The 14,122-nt window shown below is 36.9% G+C and overlaps 1 protein-coding gene across 4 annotated transcripts in view; it reads right to left on the bottom strand.

Moving 5' to 3' along the window:
* LOC124110641 (glutamate receptor ionotropic, kainate 2-like) overlaps positions 1 to 14,122 on the bottom strand; it is a 178,485-nt gene that overhangs the window by 18,270 nt on the left and 146,093 nt on the right. For 3 of the 4 annotated variants that reach the window (XM_046469977.2, XM_046469996.2, XM_046469988.2), the window contains exons 4-13: positions 11,816 to 12,070; positions 9,457 to 9,632; positions 9,129 to 9,182; positions 8,682 to 8,855; positions 7,889 to 8,041; positions 7,242 to 7,343; positions 6,834 to 6,938; positions 4,360 to 4,404; positions 2,745 to 2,942; positions 1,173 to 1,733 (exon numbers count right to left, since the gene is read on the bottom strand). In XM_046469977.2, coding sequence (XP_046325933.1) covers positions 1,173 to 1,733; positions 2,745 to 2,942; positions 4,360 to 4,404; positions 6,834 to 6,938; positions 7,242 to 7,343; positions 7,889 to 8,041; positions 8,682 to 8,855; positions 9,129 to 9,182; positions 9,457 to 9,632; positions 11,816 to 12,070 — 1,823 coding nt within the window. The remainder of the gene's footprint in view (positions 1 to 1,172; positions 1,734 to 2,744; positions 2,943 to 4,359; positions 4,405 to 6,833; positions 6,939 to 7,241; positions 7,344 to 7,888; positions 8,042 to 8,681; positions 8,856 to 9,128; positions 9,183 to 9,456; positions 9,633 to 11,815; positions 12,071 to 14,122) is intronic. The other variant, XM_046470002.2, reaches the window with a different exon arrangement.

Genomic DNA, 14,122 nt, shown 5'->3' with positions numbered 1-14,122 from the left:
TTTTGACCGATCTGTTTTCAGAAACAGACAAGCGGCCACTCACTAGATTGAGCATTTTTAAATACATTTATCAGTGCGTGGTAAAGTTTAAAGTAAGCAAAATAACGTTGTCAAAGAGGTGAACACTTGAGATCGATTGGCAAAGCAAACAAAATCTAAAATGTTCAAGCAGATTTTCATCCAAGCTATGTTAGAGTTTATTTCGAACAGTTTACTTATGAACTACACATATTTTACGGGAATTGGTTTGAGCTTTTAAATACCAGAATACTGTATTACTGAAGTCGGTTGTGAGTGAGTGAATTTGGTTCAAAGCCGGTTTGGTGAGTATTTCAGTTATATAACGGCGTGTTAGCTTGACGTGGGAGGAAAGCCCGAAATGATACAGGTGGTACACCTTTACCACTTTGGTGAAACCAATATATATTGATGTCCGGTATATTCCAGGACCTCATCTGTGTATAGAGTCACCATTTACCCGATGGCATCACACACTTATACCCTAGAGTGATAAGTGAGGGAAACTGTGATTTGAATGGGTCCTCTTTTGTCAAGGTATTTAACTTTTTTTATGGTGATGAATATATGTATGTGAATACCTCTCATGATATTACGAAAGCAAGATTTAATTCTATCATGTCCGATAATGGGTAGTAACTACCACCAGGGGGATTTGATTGAACTTTGTCTTCATATAATCACGAGTTCTATAAATTATTTATAAACGAAGGCGATTTTCACACAATTCTGAAATCAATCAAATTTAAGTGATTCTTAAAATAGCTTCATGAAATACGCAATTGTCTTATCAAAGGAACCAAAATGAGTGAGTGAGTGTTGTATTATGCCCCAATGAGCAATAGTCCAGTTATTTCATCACCATATGTAAAAATGGGTCTGGGCGAGATAAAGCAGTGGGTAATAGCATGAGCAACGACCCACGCTGTTAGGGGCACCTTGTCAGACAGGTATTTAACCATTAGCACTTTCTTCAAATAAGCATGGGATGTTGGTGGTTATTCTGCCACAGTGTCTCCAGGGTCTTTAACACCACAGGCCATTACTGTTACAACAAACTTCGTTATGACCGGACTTCGCTTATATCCGACTTTGCGCAAATTAAACCACTGTTGATGACAAAGAATTGAGCTTCATCATCTGGGCCAACTTACCCTGAAAAATTGCATTGTAGAACCGCTACCTAAGGTCCCATATGAGATCTCCGTTTGCTTGGCAAGGTCCTCCGCACTCTCGATGGGAGATACCATTCTCTCTACAGTGAGGAAAGCAGCCAGGTTGGCGGTGTAGGATGATATGATGATAAGTGTGAAGAACCACCAGATCCCCCCTACAATCCTAGTGGACACGGCCCTTGGGTTTATGTCCGATCCCTGCTGCATCAGAGTCCCCACGGTGAACCAGAAGCTGTTTGACAATGTGAATGTATTCTGCACGGTGTCTGTGTCTGGATTGCACGGGTGTGCATTGTACCACTCATACGGACTAAATCGGGCGAGAATGAATATCGTGAAACTGACAATAAAGTAAGCTCCAATAACATAGAGCCAGATTTCTATAGCAAGAGGGTTTAAGAACGAGAAGAGTCCCGGTTTTTCCCGTTTTGGCACTTTGAACAATATTGTAATTCCTAAATTAAGGAAAGGTTTTGTGAAGTCGATGACTTGTTCCCTCACATAGTTGATAGTCAAGGGCGCAACGGCTAAATCAGCTCTCTGAAAGACAACCAGAATGAATCATCTGAGAGTTGCAAAATGCCCTTATGAAACTTGTCATTCTCATCACAGCTGAAATAACGTATTGAGTTAACTGTCACGGCAATAAAGGAAGGAAGCGTTCGGTCAAAAGTGATGCGATTACATAGATTTTGTTTTGTCTTCCACTTGTGCAAGGTAACGGTCATTACTCAAACAAATCATAATTGTCCTTGTTCTGTCTTTGTATTTCATTATCTGATGTTCACGTGTTTCAATTGATTCGATTAACCCCACTGTGGTATTTACTTCATAGCTCCGTTTGTATGTTATTCATGAGGAAATAATTGATTTTATTTTCTCCGAGCAATTTGAATCGCCTTCGCACTGCAAGACAATTTGTAGCAAATAGAGATTTTTGCCACCTTATAATGTGATAATATTCACCAGATTTGTATTACAGGTCTTGTAGTATGACATCACTATGCAGGAGAATTTGTTTTTTTTATGCAAACTAAAATATGGCGTGTTAAATTTGGTAGTTATTTACTGATTGTCTTCATTGAATTTGCTCATATTCTTTTTCTTTTACGTTTACAGTACATTTGGTATGAAAAGTTATAATTACAATATTTTTTATCATTGCAATTATAAGACCTTGATTACGTTAACTTCAAAAGAAAGTGAAAACGGAAATTATGAATTTCGTTTGATAATCAGCATAATCTTGCAGTGTGTCCTACATAGCAGTTACCATACATCACGTTGACAGAACACAGATAATGAAGACACCATGTAACCATAGCATGTGCATATAATTATAACATGTGTAACCTCAAAAGTTCTACATAGTTACCCGATTAAGTAAGAAAACTAGAATACAGCTCTTCTTCCAATTTAGACCAAGGTTTAAGTCGATATTTGGTTTAAATACAGTTCCGGATTACCATCATGCGGATGAGGCAACCAATGGTACAAAGTAAAATCCCCTTGTTGTGGCTTTCATGACAATAGCTGTGATGGCATGCTTACCCTGGCTATAAGTTCACCGACCATGCCGTTCCACTTCTTTTTCTCATTAGGAGCACCATAGTTTCCGTCAGCAACCAACACAATCTTGTAGCGGAAGCCCACAATCTTGGAAAGTTCCTCCAACAGATCTATACAGAACCCTTCGTATTCCTGTCCATCATCGACTCTACGTTCCTTCTTCATCATATAAGGCTTTTCCTGGAACCAGACATATCAATCTAGCCATCTGACAATGTTTAACTACAAATAAGCAATAAAAGATCGGAACATATTTTAAGTGTACAGCTAAAACGTGCAACAATGTGTTGATTGTAAATAAATGAGTACGAATACTGTTGATAAACTGTATCTTAATATATTTGCAGTGACAATGTATATGTTATATTCAATTACATTGATTATAAACTCATCGATAACTATTCACCATTTGCCTTGAACTTATATCCAATCATATGTAATACTTAAGTAATGTGTAAAGTGGAATGATATTTGTAACGTTTGTTCTTATATCTATCATAAGATTTGGAATTTTAAAATACATTTTACATTATTCATAATCATATACATAACGCGTGTAAATTGATGAAACCACACGCTACATGACACGTGACTACCTCGGTGTTCCTTGTGTATACCTTCAACATAGACAGTGTGTACACGGAGTACATTCCTGAGAAAGGAAACATTCAAATGAATTTAGATGTTTACAATATATTTTGATGTACATAGCATGAGTACTTTTATGAATTATTCTCAAAATAATATATGTTATCAATGATTAAAAATGTAAATAGTAAATGATATTATTTGTTATTACATGTAAATGAGTTAGGTCTAACGCCACTATGAGCAGGACATGTAGTGTAGTTAATATCTCGGCGTGTCAGCAGTGATGCAGGTCGTAGAAGTGTACTAATTTGAGGGAACCAACGGTGCTGACAAATCAGTAAACATATTCGCGGAGATTTCGAGAATGTGGCACTACAAACGCAACTGTACCAAGCAAGATGCGGCACCATAGTCTGCTGAACCATCCGTGCCCCCCATAACAGCATGTCTCACCGAGGCATGTTATATAAACAAAACCCTCTCTTATGAGGGCGTATAACCTTTACTTACGTCGGTTTTCCTGTTCACTATATTAATGTTTTTTCCTTAAAATTGATGTGCGTAGAGTTTCTTTTTGTTATTCCTACATTGTCTGCATACATGTGCCTCTTGTCTTCACTAAAACAATGTGTGATCATGAATGCAGGACACACAAACACTGTGAAAACTGTGTATTCTACAGTAACGTTTTGAGTTCGTGTATCATTACAACATATATATATATACTTATAATCTGTGTTTTGTTGGTTTCTTATTTTTATTTACAAACAATGTATCCAAATGTGATATTTGCAAAAAGATATTTGTTATTTACCAAAGCTTTTTGATACAGAGTTTTAAGTGTGCAGTCAGTGGTTTAGTAAAAGAATTGATGGAAGTGTTAACTAAACTACAAAATCACTCGTTTGTTAGAGTTGTTTTTATACTAACTACGGTATCTAAACATAAACACATCCAGAATAGGAAATAAGTCAACACATGCGTCCTTCTGCATCTAAGAACATACCGCAATAGTTGTTACAATAAGTTCAGGGGGAAGCTTTTTATTCCTCTGAAATAAAGTACAGTGACAAAAGAAATTAAATTATACATCAACACGTGCATATTGAAATTAATTAGTAAATGTTCAGAGATAACCAAGGTAATACACTAAATGTCGATATCGATATCGTGTGGATGTTTAAATGATGGTCGGATCGACCTGTGGATGGAACAGTGACTGACCAAAGATTTCCTGCTCCACTGATTGCATATCTACTGTCATTTCTTCTTGGTTATTTCTGAACATGGTACAAGAGAGGTGACAACATAAGCCGTTAGTGGATTGTAACAACACTAGAAAGATAAAACTTGACGTGGTGAATTAAAGAAACGAAGATATCATAAACAGATATAAAGAAACACTTATATATGCATGCTTATCCAGTAATACATAAACATCATAATACCATTTTAAACACTCATGCAGCTCAATATGAAGATGAACAAATTCAAATTCCAAATTATATAAAAAAATACTATAAAACGTGGAATCCATTAATATTAGTACTCGGAAAACAGAATAGGCAGAACTGTCGAGGATATGTGCTTGTGCATGTGTATTGTTGAGTACTCTATATTATCACGGTTTTATTACCCACGTTCCATCACATTACCATGTAATCGATATACGGTTCCATTTCACCGATGTGTTATGTGAAACATTCCCAGTTCTATCGTTTGATAAACGTTTGTCGTAATTTTAGTAACGTTTCTCATGAATTCAAATCACAGCATTGCTCCTCTCTGAAAATATTGCAAGAAGATGTGAAATTTATTTTTGTTCTTGATTTACGTTGTTTTTTTATATTTTAGGGCAAATAGATAATATTGCACATTCATCAATGTCGCAAACGAGGTACAAAGACCATTCATTTGCATTCATGAGTTTTACATTACCATTTCAAGGGGAAAATATGCACACAACGATCCATGATTTTTAACTCCTACTTTGTTCAAGAACTTCATGTCTGTGAACGCTGACAGCCATGTGTTAAATCAAATATCTTAAAAACATCACCTCAGGTCATACGAATTATTCTTCGTGAAAAGATTTTCAAGATAGTAAAATTCACTTGACACAGATTGTCACGCAGTAGAAATGGTCTCTTTTCAAACAGATTAAATTAAACATACCCATAAATCTCTTCATGTTCCATGTGAGTTCTTTTCGCCTAGATGTTTTCAAGATAGTGTCTTTCAGCAACACAGAAATATGCAAAAGTATGAATTACTATACTAAGAAAACGCTCCTCCATTCAGGAATTGTGGATATCATATGGACGTGTGGGTTGTATCAGTGTAGTTTGTCCAGTTCATGCGTTCCTATATAAAGCATTAATGATACTGATGCAAAATATATACCAGGTAACACAATGACATTACGACTACTTTTGTGCTTATAACATGGATACAATGACAGTTTTCGTAATGACCAAATGCCTGTCTGTTCAGAACCTCAGTTTTTCCCTAAAGAAAGTAATCAATAATCTGTCATCTCTGACCTTTGAAAAAACATAAGGAGAAATTAAGAAAATCCATCAGTAGTAATTTGCCCAAAGGAAAGGAGATTTGTACCGGAGGTACCAAAGGTCATTCTCTGAAGAGACGTAATGTATAATTACAGACCGGAACACCGGGGGGATCTGTTGGTACACTGCTTATACTACAAAGATCGTTCTTATTCTAAACTAAAACTCATCAAGAGATTAAATTAGTTTATTCAAGATGGCCCTACCATGGGGTACGTAAAAGAACGAGCAAGAGGCATTTGCTTTCTTATGGAGCCATTTACTTAGGAGTGTCATTACAAACATATTTCCGCGTTTGTTCTCAAGAATCGGAAACATATATATTAACCAAATAGGTTTTGACCAGCCTATGTCCTGTGTCTTAATTCACGAAATGCATTAGGACAGTCACCAACAGATGATGGCGTGGGCGCGTAATGCAAAGATAGGGAACGTAAACGTGCAATATTTAATTATTATGTTTCGGTTTCACAGAAAGGGGATTGGTACTACTCAGGGAACTGATGCATTAGTGACAAAAACGCAATTGTATGTTGTTGTGTGAGTGCTGAGTGTCATGATTAATAATTAGAGGTCACTACGGAACACAATAAGCTTGTTTTAATCTTCAGGTCGATATTTGGTCTGTCACATTATAATAGACTTCTTAAACGTAATTTATATAGATTGTCCCTACGATCCATTACAGGAGTAATTTATCATATTCATTTTATCGTGTAAATATCTCCAAAACCTCTATTTGATGATGATTGTGTGTGTTCGGTCTTTGAATGACGTGTTGCATGTTCTGACTATAGCCTATTGTCTGACAACCAGCACACATTGACAACACTGTACAGGCTAACCATGTACCATCTGCAACAATATGTTGGAACATCAAAGACTGTCTCTCCTTCAAGATGGTTCTTACCATTATTGTTGTGACTATGAGAGTTTTGTTACCAAATGGGTTCCCATCTGCATAACCTTGTAGGTTAGTAAAGTTGAGTCCTCTATCAACACTCCACTCTCCCACCTGTCAACAAATTCGTGTCAACTATCAATCTTAGAACAACCGTATGAAACCGGAAAATGTAATGTTAAATAAATTATAAATTGGTTTCATTTAAATGTTTTATCCATTATACGCCTGCATAGCATCATGTTGTACAGCCAAAGCCACGGTGTTCACTCAACGTGTGCCCTTACTGAAAAAGATAGTATGTTTATATTCATCAGGAAGAATACCAATTCCAAGGGTAGATCTTCTGTTACGTTGCCTCACACAATTATAAAAGAATACGTAATTCTCTAAAATATCAGTAAAACGAGCACTTACTTTCTCTAAACCTTTGGGTTTAAGCTGTAACAAATCTAATTTGAATACAAATCGTCGACCCCTATCCAACCGGACTTCTCCAGTGAGACCTCTTATTGTGACCTGGAACATAGGGGACGATGTCATGTTAATGTCAGTACCAATTAACGGTAATTCGTGAACCCGCTAATTGTAAAAATCACCACAAAACGCAGGAGAGATTTTCTAAAGACATATATATATATGAAATCAATATATGATAGGCATTTTATTTCACATTTATCGATTTGGTGATTTATCAGATACATTTTCCATGTCCTCTTCATTTGTGTACTAGGTCTTTTTGTGTTACACCACCATTGTAACAGATGCATTTTAAACAATTCCGATTACTACAGCAACTGATGTATGACTTTTGACATCACAAAATGATGAATGTTCGTGATCAATGTTATGTAATGATTAAGGTATTTTAAAATTGCCACTTACATATAACAACAGGTTTTTTTCAAATTATGTAGGGAATATTATAAGTGCATCTGTTGCGCTAGGTATGTTGATATAGTGTTGAAGGCCACAGAGCAGGTTGTGTGCTTGAAATCAATAACATAGCCTAACCCACATGTATATATTACACATACTTGTTGAGCGTATATTACTGCATATACCTGTTTTAGATATGAGTATAGGTTTGGGCCAGAAGGCCAGGGCAGGGGGTAGTCACAGCTTGTGTTGACCGGGCGCAGGATGGATTTCTTGTCGAGTTCATGTAAGGCTTTCGCGAGTAAATGCACAGCGTCGAATATCAAGGCGGCTTCGTGCTGAAAGACCAGTTTATTTGTCACAGAACAGCAATCAATGACAGTTGAACATACAAATTGACATTGAACACAAATGTCATTCTTTACGTATAAGATTATGAACAATATTTTCAATAAATATTAAAAGAAGTTAAAAAAGTGTCTAATCCTATATAATATTCTAAACATTAAATCCTATGCTAAGTATTCATTCCCTTTTCCCATTGAAAATGATTTAGGGAGCAACCATCTGATTTTCAGCGTGTTCGGGGCGGAATTTTGGCTTGAGATCTGCATTTATGTTTTTTAACGTTTAGGAACTCAATTATTCTTTTACAAAACAAAAAGGTGTTCCATTATATTTTTTGTAAATAGACAAAAAAAAGTAATAGTAATCTTTGGACACTTATCTGCAAGAAAGGGGCAAGTTATTTTTGTCCCTACCATGCGAGGCATTTGTACAGAAATTCGGTCAAAATGGGGCTTGATTGTTTTTGGAACAAAAGCATCACCACCCACCCCATGTTTGCTCCATATACATACTGAGTCAAAGGCGATAATTATATTGTCACTAAATTACATTTATAAGCTTCTTTTGAGGTGTTCTGTGAGGAGGAATGATACATAGTACTTAAAGGGGTTGCGAAATGCTAATACTTACTGGTAGGGATAAGTATCCACTTTTGTTGAGCATGACTTTACTTGTTTGAATTTCATAGACTTCCATAGCTTTCATGACATCCCTGACGTAATCGGTGTTGGGGTCTACTATGCGGAAGCCGGTTAGATTGACGTAGTTGTAGCGGTAGTTTTCCATATCTATAGACTCAATGTCCTGCAATGGTAAACAACATGCATGTGTAGGTTTCACGATTCCTAAATATCTTCATGTGTTGTCATTTAACACAATTTGTTATAAGATTATTAACTATTATTAATCTAGTTTGTAAAAGAATACTGAATTTTTGTTTCCAGTTGTAAGTTTTCTAGTGTTTGATAAAGATATTTTGGAACTGTTTCAGTGATAATACCTACAATGTATATATCATATACATGAGCTTTGGTATTGATACATGCGCGTGAGATGACTGTCTAAGACGGTACTTACCAAATTTGTAAGAATATAATGATGGTAGGGATCTATCATACCTTCTTGTAAGGCCTGAAAAAATAACATTTATATGTTTATATGAACTTATTTATTTTACATGTGCATGCATCAAACACCTCCTACATGCTACATTGGAAAAACGAAGATTTCGATAAAGATCCTTAAATAATTCAGTGTAATTAATTCTTGGATAATCAAATAGTGTATTCTTTAAAAATTGAATTTGTTACAAATAACACTGCAACTGTTTATCGATTATACATTTCACTACTGAACAAAGGGTGAGATTGATGAATGTAACAATCATGTATGCAGTGATACGTACCATTTTCATTAAGAGACTGGTATAGTTAAGGTTAAGATCTACAAGCATATTTGTCCATTTTTTCTCCTTGGCTTCCTTCAGAACGTCTCTCATGTTCCTATAGTCAACCTGGCGGACCATTATATCAAATGTTGTCTCAAAATTGCCACGAATAACGCTCTGAACCTTCATCAGATCTGAAATAAAGCAGTTTATGTGTAGTTGTGCTGTTATTTCATTCCACTATTTCATTCAATAAATAAATAGCATCATCTTGTTCACATGGAAGAAATTCTTCTCAAAACTGTTTGAAATCATACAACTGAACATACGAACAATCTCACTAATGTTTTATATCACATTAATCATTTTGAAACAAAAGTTTTGTTCAAGCTGAAGTTAAAGTGTATTGCTCAACTCTAGAAACCAACCCCAACATCGGTTGAGGCAAGTCTTCAAACGTACACACAAATTTTCCACACACTATCACACACACACACACACACACACACACACACACACACACACACACACACACACACACACACACACACACACACACACACAAATAATTAATAAATTAATTAATTATAGTTATATCATATTATATATATTAAATACATGAATAAAGACAATTCCCACTCACATCCTACATTGCAAAATACCACCACTTTGGTATTGAACGTATTTAGTGTTATACCACAGAAACGACAAGCCTACAGAAGGATAGGCATGCGGAAGGAGAATCGAGCATGCTGATCACTATTATGCCGGGGGAGCTTTCTTTAATAAATATCCGAACAACGTCTTGGTGTTATCTTCGTAAAGGTGATATTAATCTCAGAGTCTTTTAGAACGGCAGTGTTGTACGTTCGAACTTGGGCAATGCCAGTGAAGAATATGATGCTCATTTCCCCCTGGAGGTGTGATAAAGGTTATTCCTAAAATACCTATTTATATGGTTTGTCACAAAATAATCCAATAAGTGGGAAGTTTGGAATGTTTAAATTGAAATTACTCAAGTTCCTGAAATATCTTCTTAAAACGATCTCATTCTCGTAAAATCGTCATCCGTTTTTTTACAAAAGCGATTATACAATATAATTAGTGGTAAACGATCCTCTGTGTTCACCGCCTCCGGCATCGCCGATCAAAGAGAAGCCATGCAAAAGATGCTAATCCCCGATAATTAATTTGGCCTGAAGGATGAAAGTTCCCGATTGCTTACGGCTAGAAGGCAAGACACATTTCACAGGTTTGACTTGCATATTTGTTATTGATTCGGAAGTTAGTGCCCCGGGGGTAATATTCCATACAAACTGCATTCATGCTCTATCTGGGACAATGTTAGTATGAGTTTGATGATGTGCCGTTTGGATGCACCATCGCCCGTGATGAAACGCAATGGGCTTGAACAGGCACATCAATTCACTGTGGGTCATTTGATAGGGTCGAGTTGTTAAAAAGCGCATTGTCTGTTCGCGTGGTTGATATTAGGTCGGATTTTAAAAGTCGAGCGTTCTCCAGTCTGAAAGCCTCACAGAGCAATTCTAGGAAAATGTCTCAAAAGGCTGATTAATCTTCAGACATGGCCTCTTATGAAAAATAGGATAGTTTGTTTTCCAAATAAAAATTCTCATGATGAAATATTCAATATTCATACATTCTAATTCAAGTCAATTTCTGTTGAATATATTTTTTGCGCACTTTCATGTACTTAAATTCGTGTTACGGCCTTTATCGCCGAGAAAAAACGAAAGATGAACGTCTGTCGAATTACGCACGCTCAGGACAGATGTCTATTTGTGGTCCTCGTGGAGAAGTACATCAGACATTTCAGAGGTTGTAACTTCTAGAATCTAAACTACACACATATATTTCTGAATTTGTTATTTAATTGTACGTATTTAGAACCAATATATGGCAAAGTTACAAAATGACAGATGTAAGAAATACGTTATAGGATTATTGCTTACAGCATGTTATACAAAAGCGAAAACATTTTTAACATAATTCACATTGAATTCGGAACAACCTGACAGCACTGTAAGTAATTTAGAAATCGAAAAACAACCGTAGACATTCGGGTTAGATTTGGTCTTCAGCAACCCATACTTGTCGAAAGGGGATCGGGTGATCAGGCTTGACCTTGTTAATATATGTCATCCCATGCCAATTACTCAGATGATCGTGATGTCAGTCACTGGATTGTCTGGTCAAGACCCGATAATTTACAAATCGCCGTCATGTAGCTGGGATATTGCTGAGTGTGGCGTTAAAGAACAAGCAAACAACCTCAAAAATGTCTTACAAGAGAGTAAGCATTCACGAAACTCAATATCACCCTACTGGTGTCAGAAACAAGCCAACATGTGCCTACCCTCGGTGTTTCCATAGATGACCAGCATCTGTTTCCACCCGTAGTATCGGATGAGGTCGGTAAAGGCTTTACTGAGCTGTTCAACATTTGGATAGATGTTGATGGTCTTGTCCGAGAGATGGTCAGCGGCGGTGTCCAGTCTTAGCTCTACATGGGGAATCTGGACAGACGTACATAAGGAGTTGACGAAGCCAGCCAAGGTGGGGTCCTTGGGTCCGAATGTTGCTACTGTATTCCACTCTACCAGATGACATACTGTGGATGAAATCGAGATAAGAATTAGTGAGGTGGGGTTTGAGGTTTACATTTTTATAACTTTTGAGGAACAATCAAGGAGTGAGTGAGTGGGGTTTTCGGCCGGTATTAGCAATATCCCGGCAATATCACGGCGAAGGATACCGGAAATGAGCTTCACACATTGAACTAGGGCCTGCGGCGTGACGAGCGAACGGTTTAACCACAAGGCTTTCCAACCGCCCCTACAATCTACGAAGATTTCAAACAACGCCATACGACTCTTGTTTGATCAGTGTACAACATTCAAGGCCTCAGCAAAGCTTTCCAAACGTTTTATGGTAACCATGTGGACATTTCCAATTTTGACGCATGCTGTCAAACATGGTGTCCGATGAAATTCCCTATTTTGACTATATGTTCCGGTATTTGTTTCAGGTGAACAATTGACTTGCTTCTGCGTGTGTTTTAGACTGGTGCTACCGACGGGGCAGGATACACTTACCATTTAGCGAACACCAGGTATCGTCACTATTTGATAGTGATTCAGTTACACATGCTCATAATATAGTCGGAATCTTACAATAGGCTCTTCTTTTAGTAAATATTTCTTATGAGTATGGCAATAGTTTTTGGTCGCTTTTATTAAACCTCGCTTTCAAAGTTGTTAAACGTATATAGCGACTTGCATGCGCGTGTGTGTGACTGCTTGTACTAGTCTGGACTTTTGTCGCTTTTTTATTGTTAGCCCCCTGAGATACCGCGCAGCAGTTTAACATGGGTATCCTACTCAGATAGCCCCTGATTTATCACCTTAATGACGAGTGTCCAGAAGGGTAAAAACAAGTACCATCTCTTGACGTCTAATGATATTGAACCACAGACATTCCGTTTTCATTGAGGATCCGGGTTAGAGTAGGTTTTGAGCATCCCATGCTTGGTATAATGATAGGCGACTATAATTGTCGCGACTAACGGGGTCGGATGGTCAGGCTCGCTGACTTGGTTGAAGCGTGTCATCGTTTCCCAATTGCGTGGATCAATGCTCATGATATAAATCACTTGATTGTCTGGTCCAGACTCGATTATTTACAGACCGTCGTCATACAGCTGAAATATTGTTTGCGTTGGCGCTAAACAACAAACAATTATGCCTTGATAGCAGTTGCACTATTTTTCAAATTTGTCGTATAAAATCAGATTAGAATATAATAATAATTATTTTTTGAAATGTTGGTAAATTGCTCTTCTTCTTATTTTCTTTCAGTTTAGATTGTGAGAACATTACTGACAGTGTGTAAATGTCTATACATATGTCATTAGTGAGGGAGTGAGTATGTGTTTACGCCGCTTTTAGCAATATTCCAGCAATATCACGGCGGGGGACACCAGAAGTGGGCTTCACACATTGTACCCACTTTTATCTATCGTTGCAAACGTGCGTATAGTTTACAAAATCATATTTTGCTGCAAACACAGTCCTCTTAAAAGTCTTAAAACATAAAGTCTATTCCAAAGGTTTATTGTTCAATTTTATCGGTGACAATAAATGGTTTCTAAGCATACGTCCTGTTTTTAAAATCAATTTGATTTTGTTTTTTCAATCGTGTGTTGTGCTTTTAAACTACCACTGATTTTTTACAAAAGCAGGGAGTTGTTTTATCCTTTCTTTCATCCCTCAATTTAAGAACTGGGCCAATGATGAGCTTCTCCACTAAGAGCTTTCATTTGTACTGAACACATCACAGAATGTACGACTGTTCCTGAATGAGTGGGGGTCGACTACTCAAAGGACAGAGTTACGGTGAATAAAACAGTTATACTCTGACCACAGTATGATATGGACAGTGACATTAGTCCAATGGTGTGACACTTCAAAATATTTCTGACGGGCTAAAGCGAGTTACATATATTTGGAAATACAAGAGCATCCACTTACTTCTATTTCCTTCTCAGAAAAGGAGAGGTGACTTGAAATAGGATTTAATGTAGCGTTCAAGATTATTGCACTTATATAGCGACGTGCATGCAGGTGTGTCCGTGTTTTGCTGCTTGTCCGGACAAATGCCGATT

The sequence above is a fragment of the Haliotis rufescens genome, unplaced genomic scaffold (assembly GCF_023055435.1).
Source record: "Haliotis rufescens isolate VD_foot unplaced genomic scaffold, xgHalRufe1.0.p SCAF_5, whole genome shotgun sequence".
Taxonomy (NCBI): domain Eukaryota; kingdom Metazoa; phylum Mollusca; class Gastropoda; order Lepetellida; family Haliotidae; genus Haliotis; species Haliotis rufescens.
This window is presented reverse-complemented; position numbering and strand designations above follow the sequence as displayed.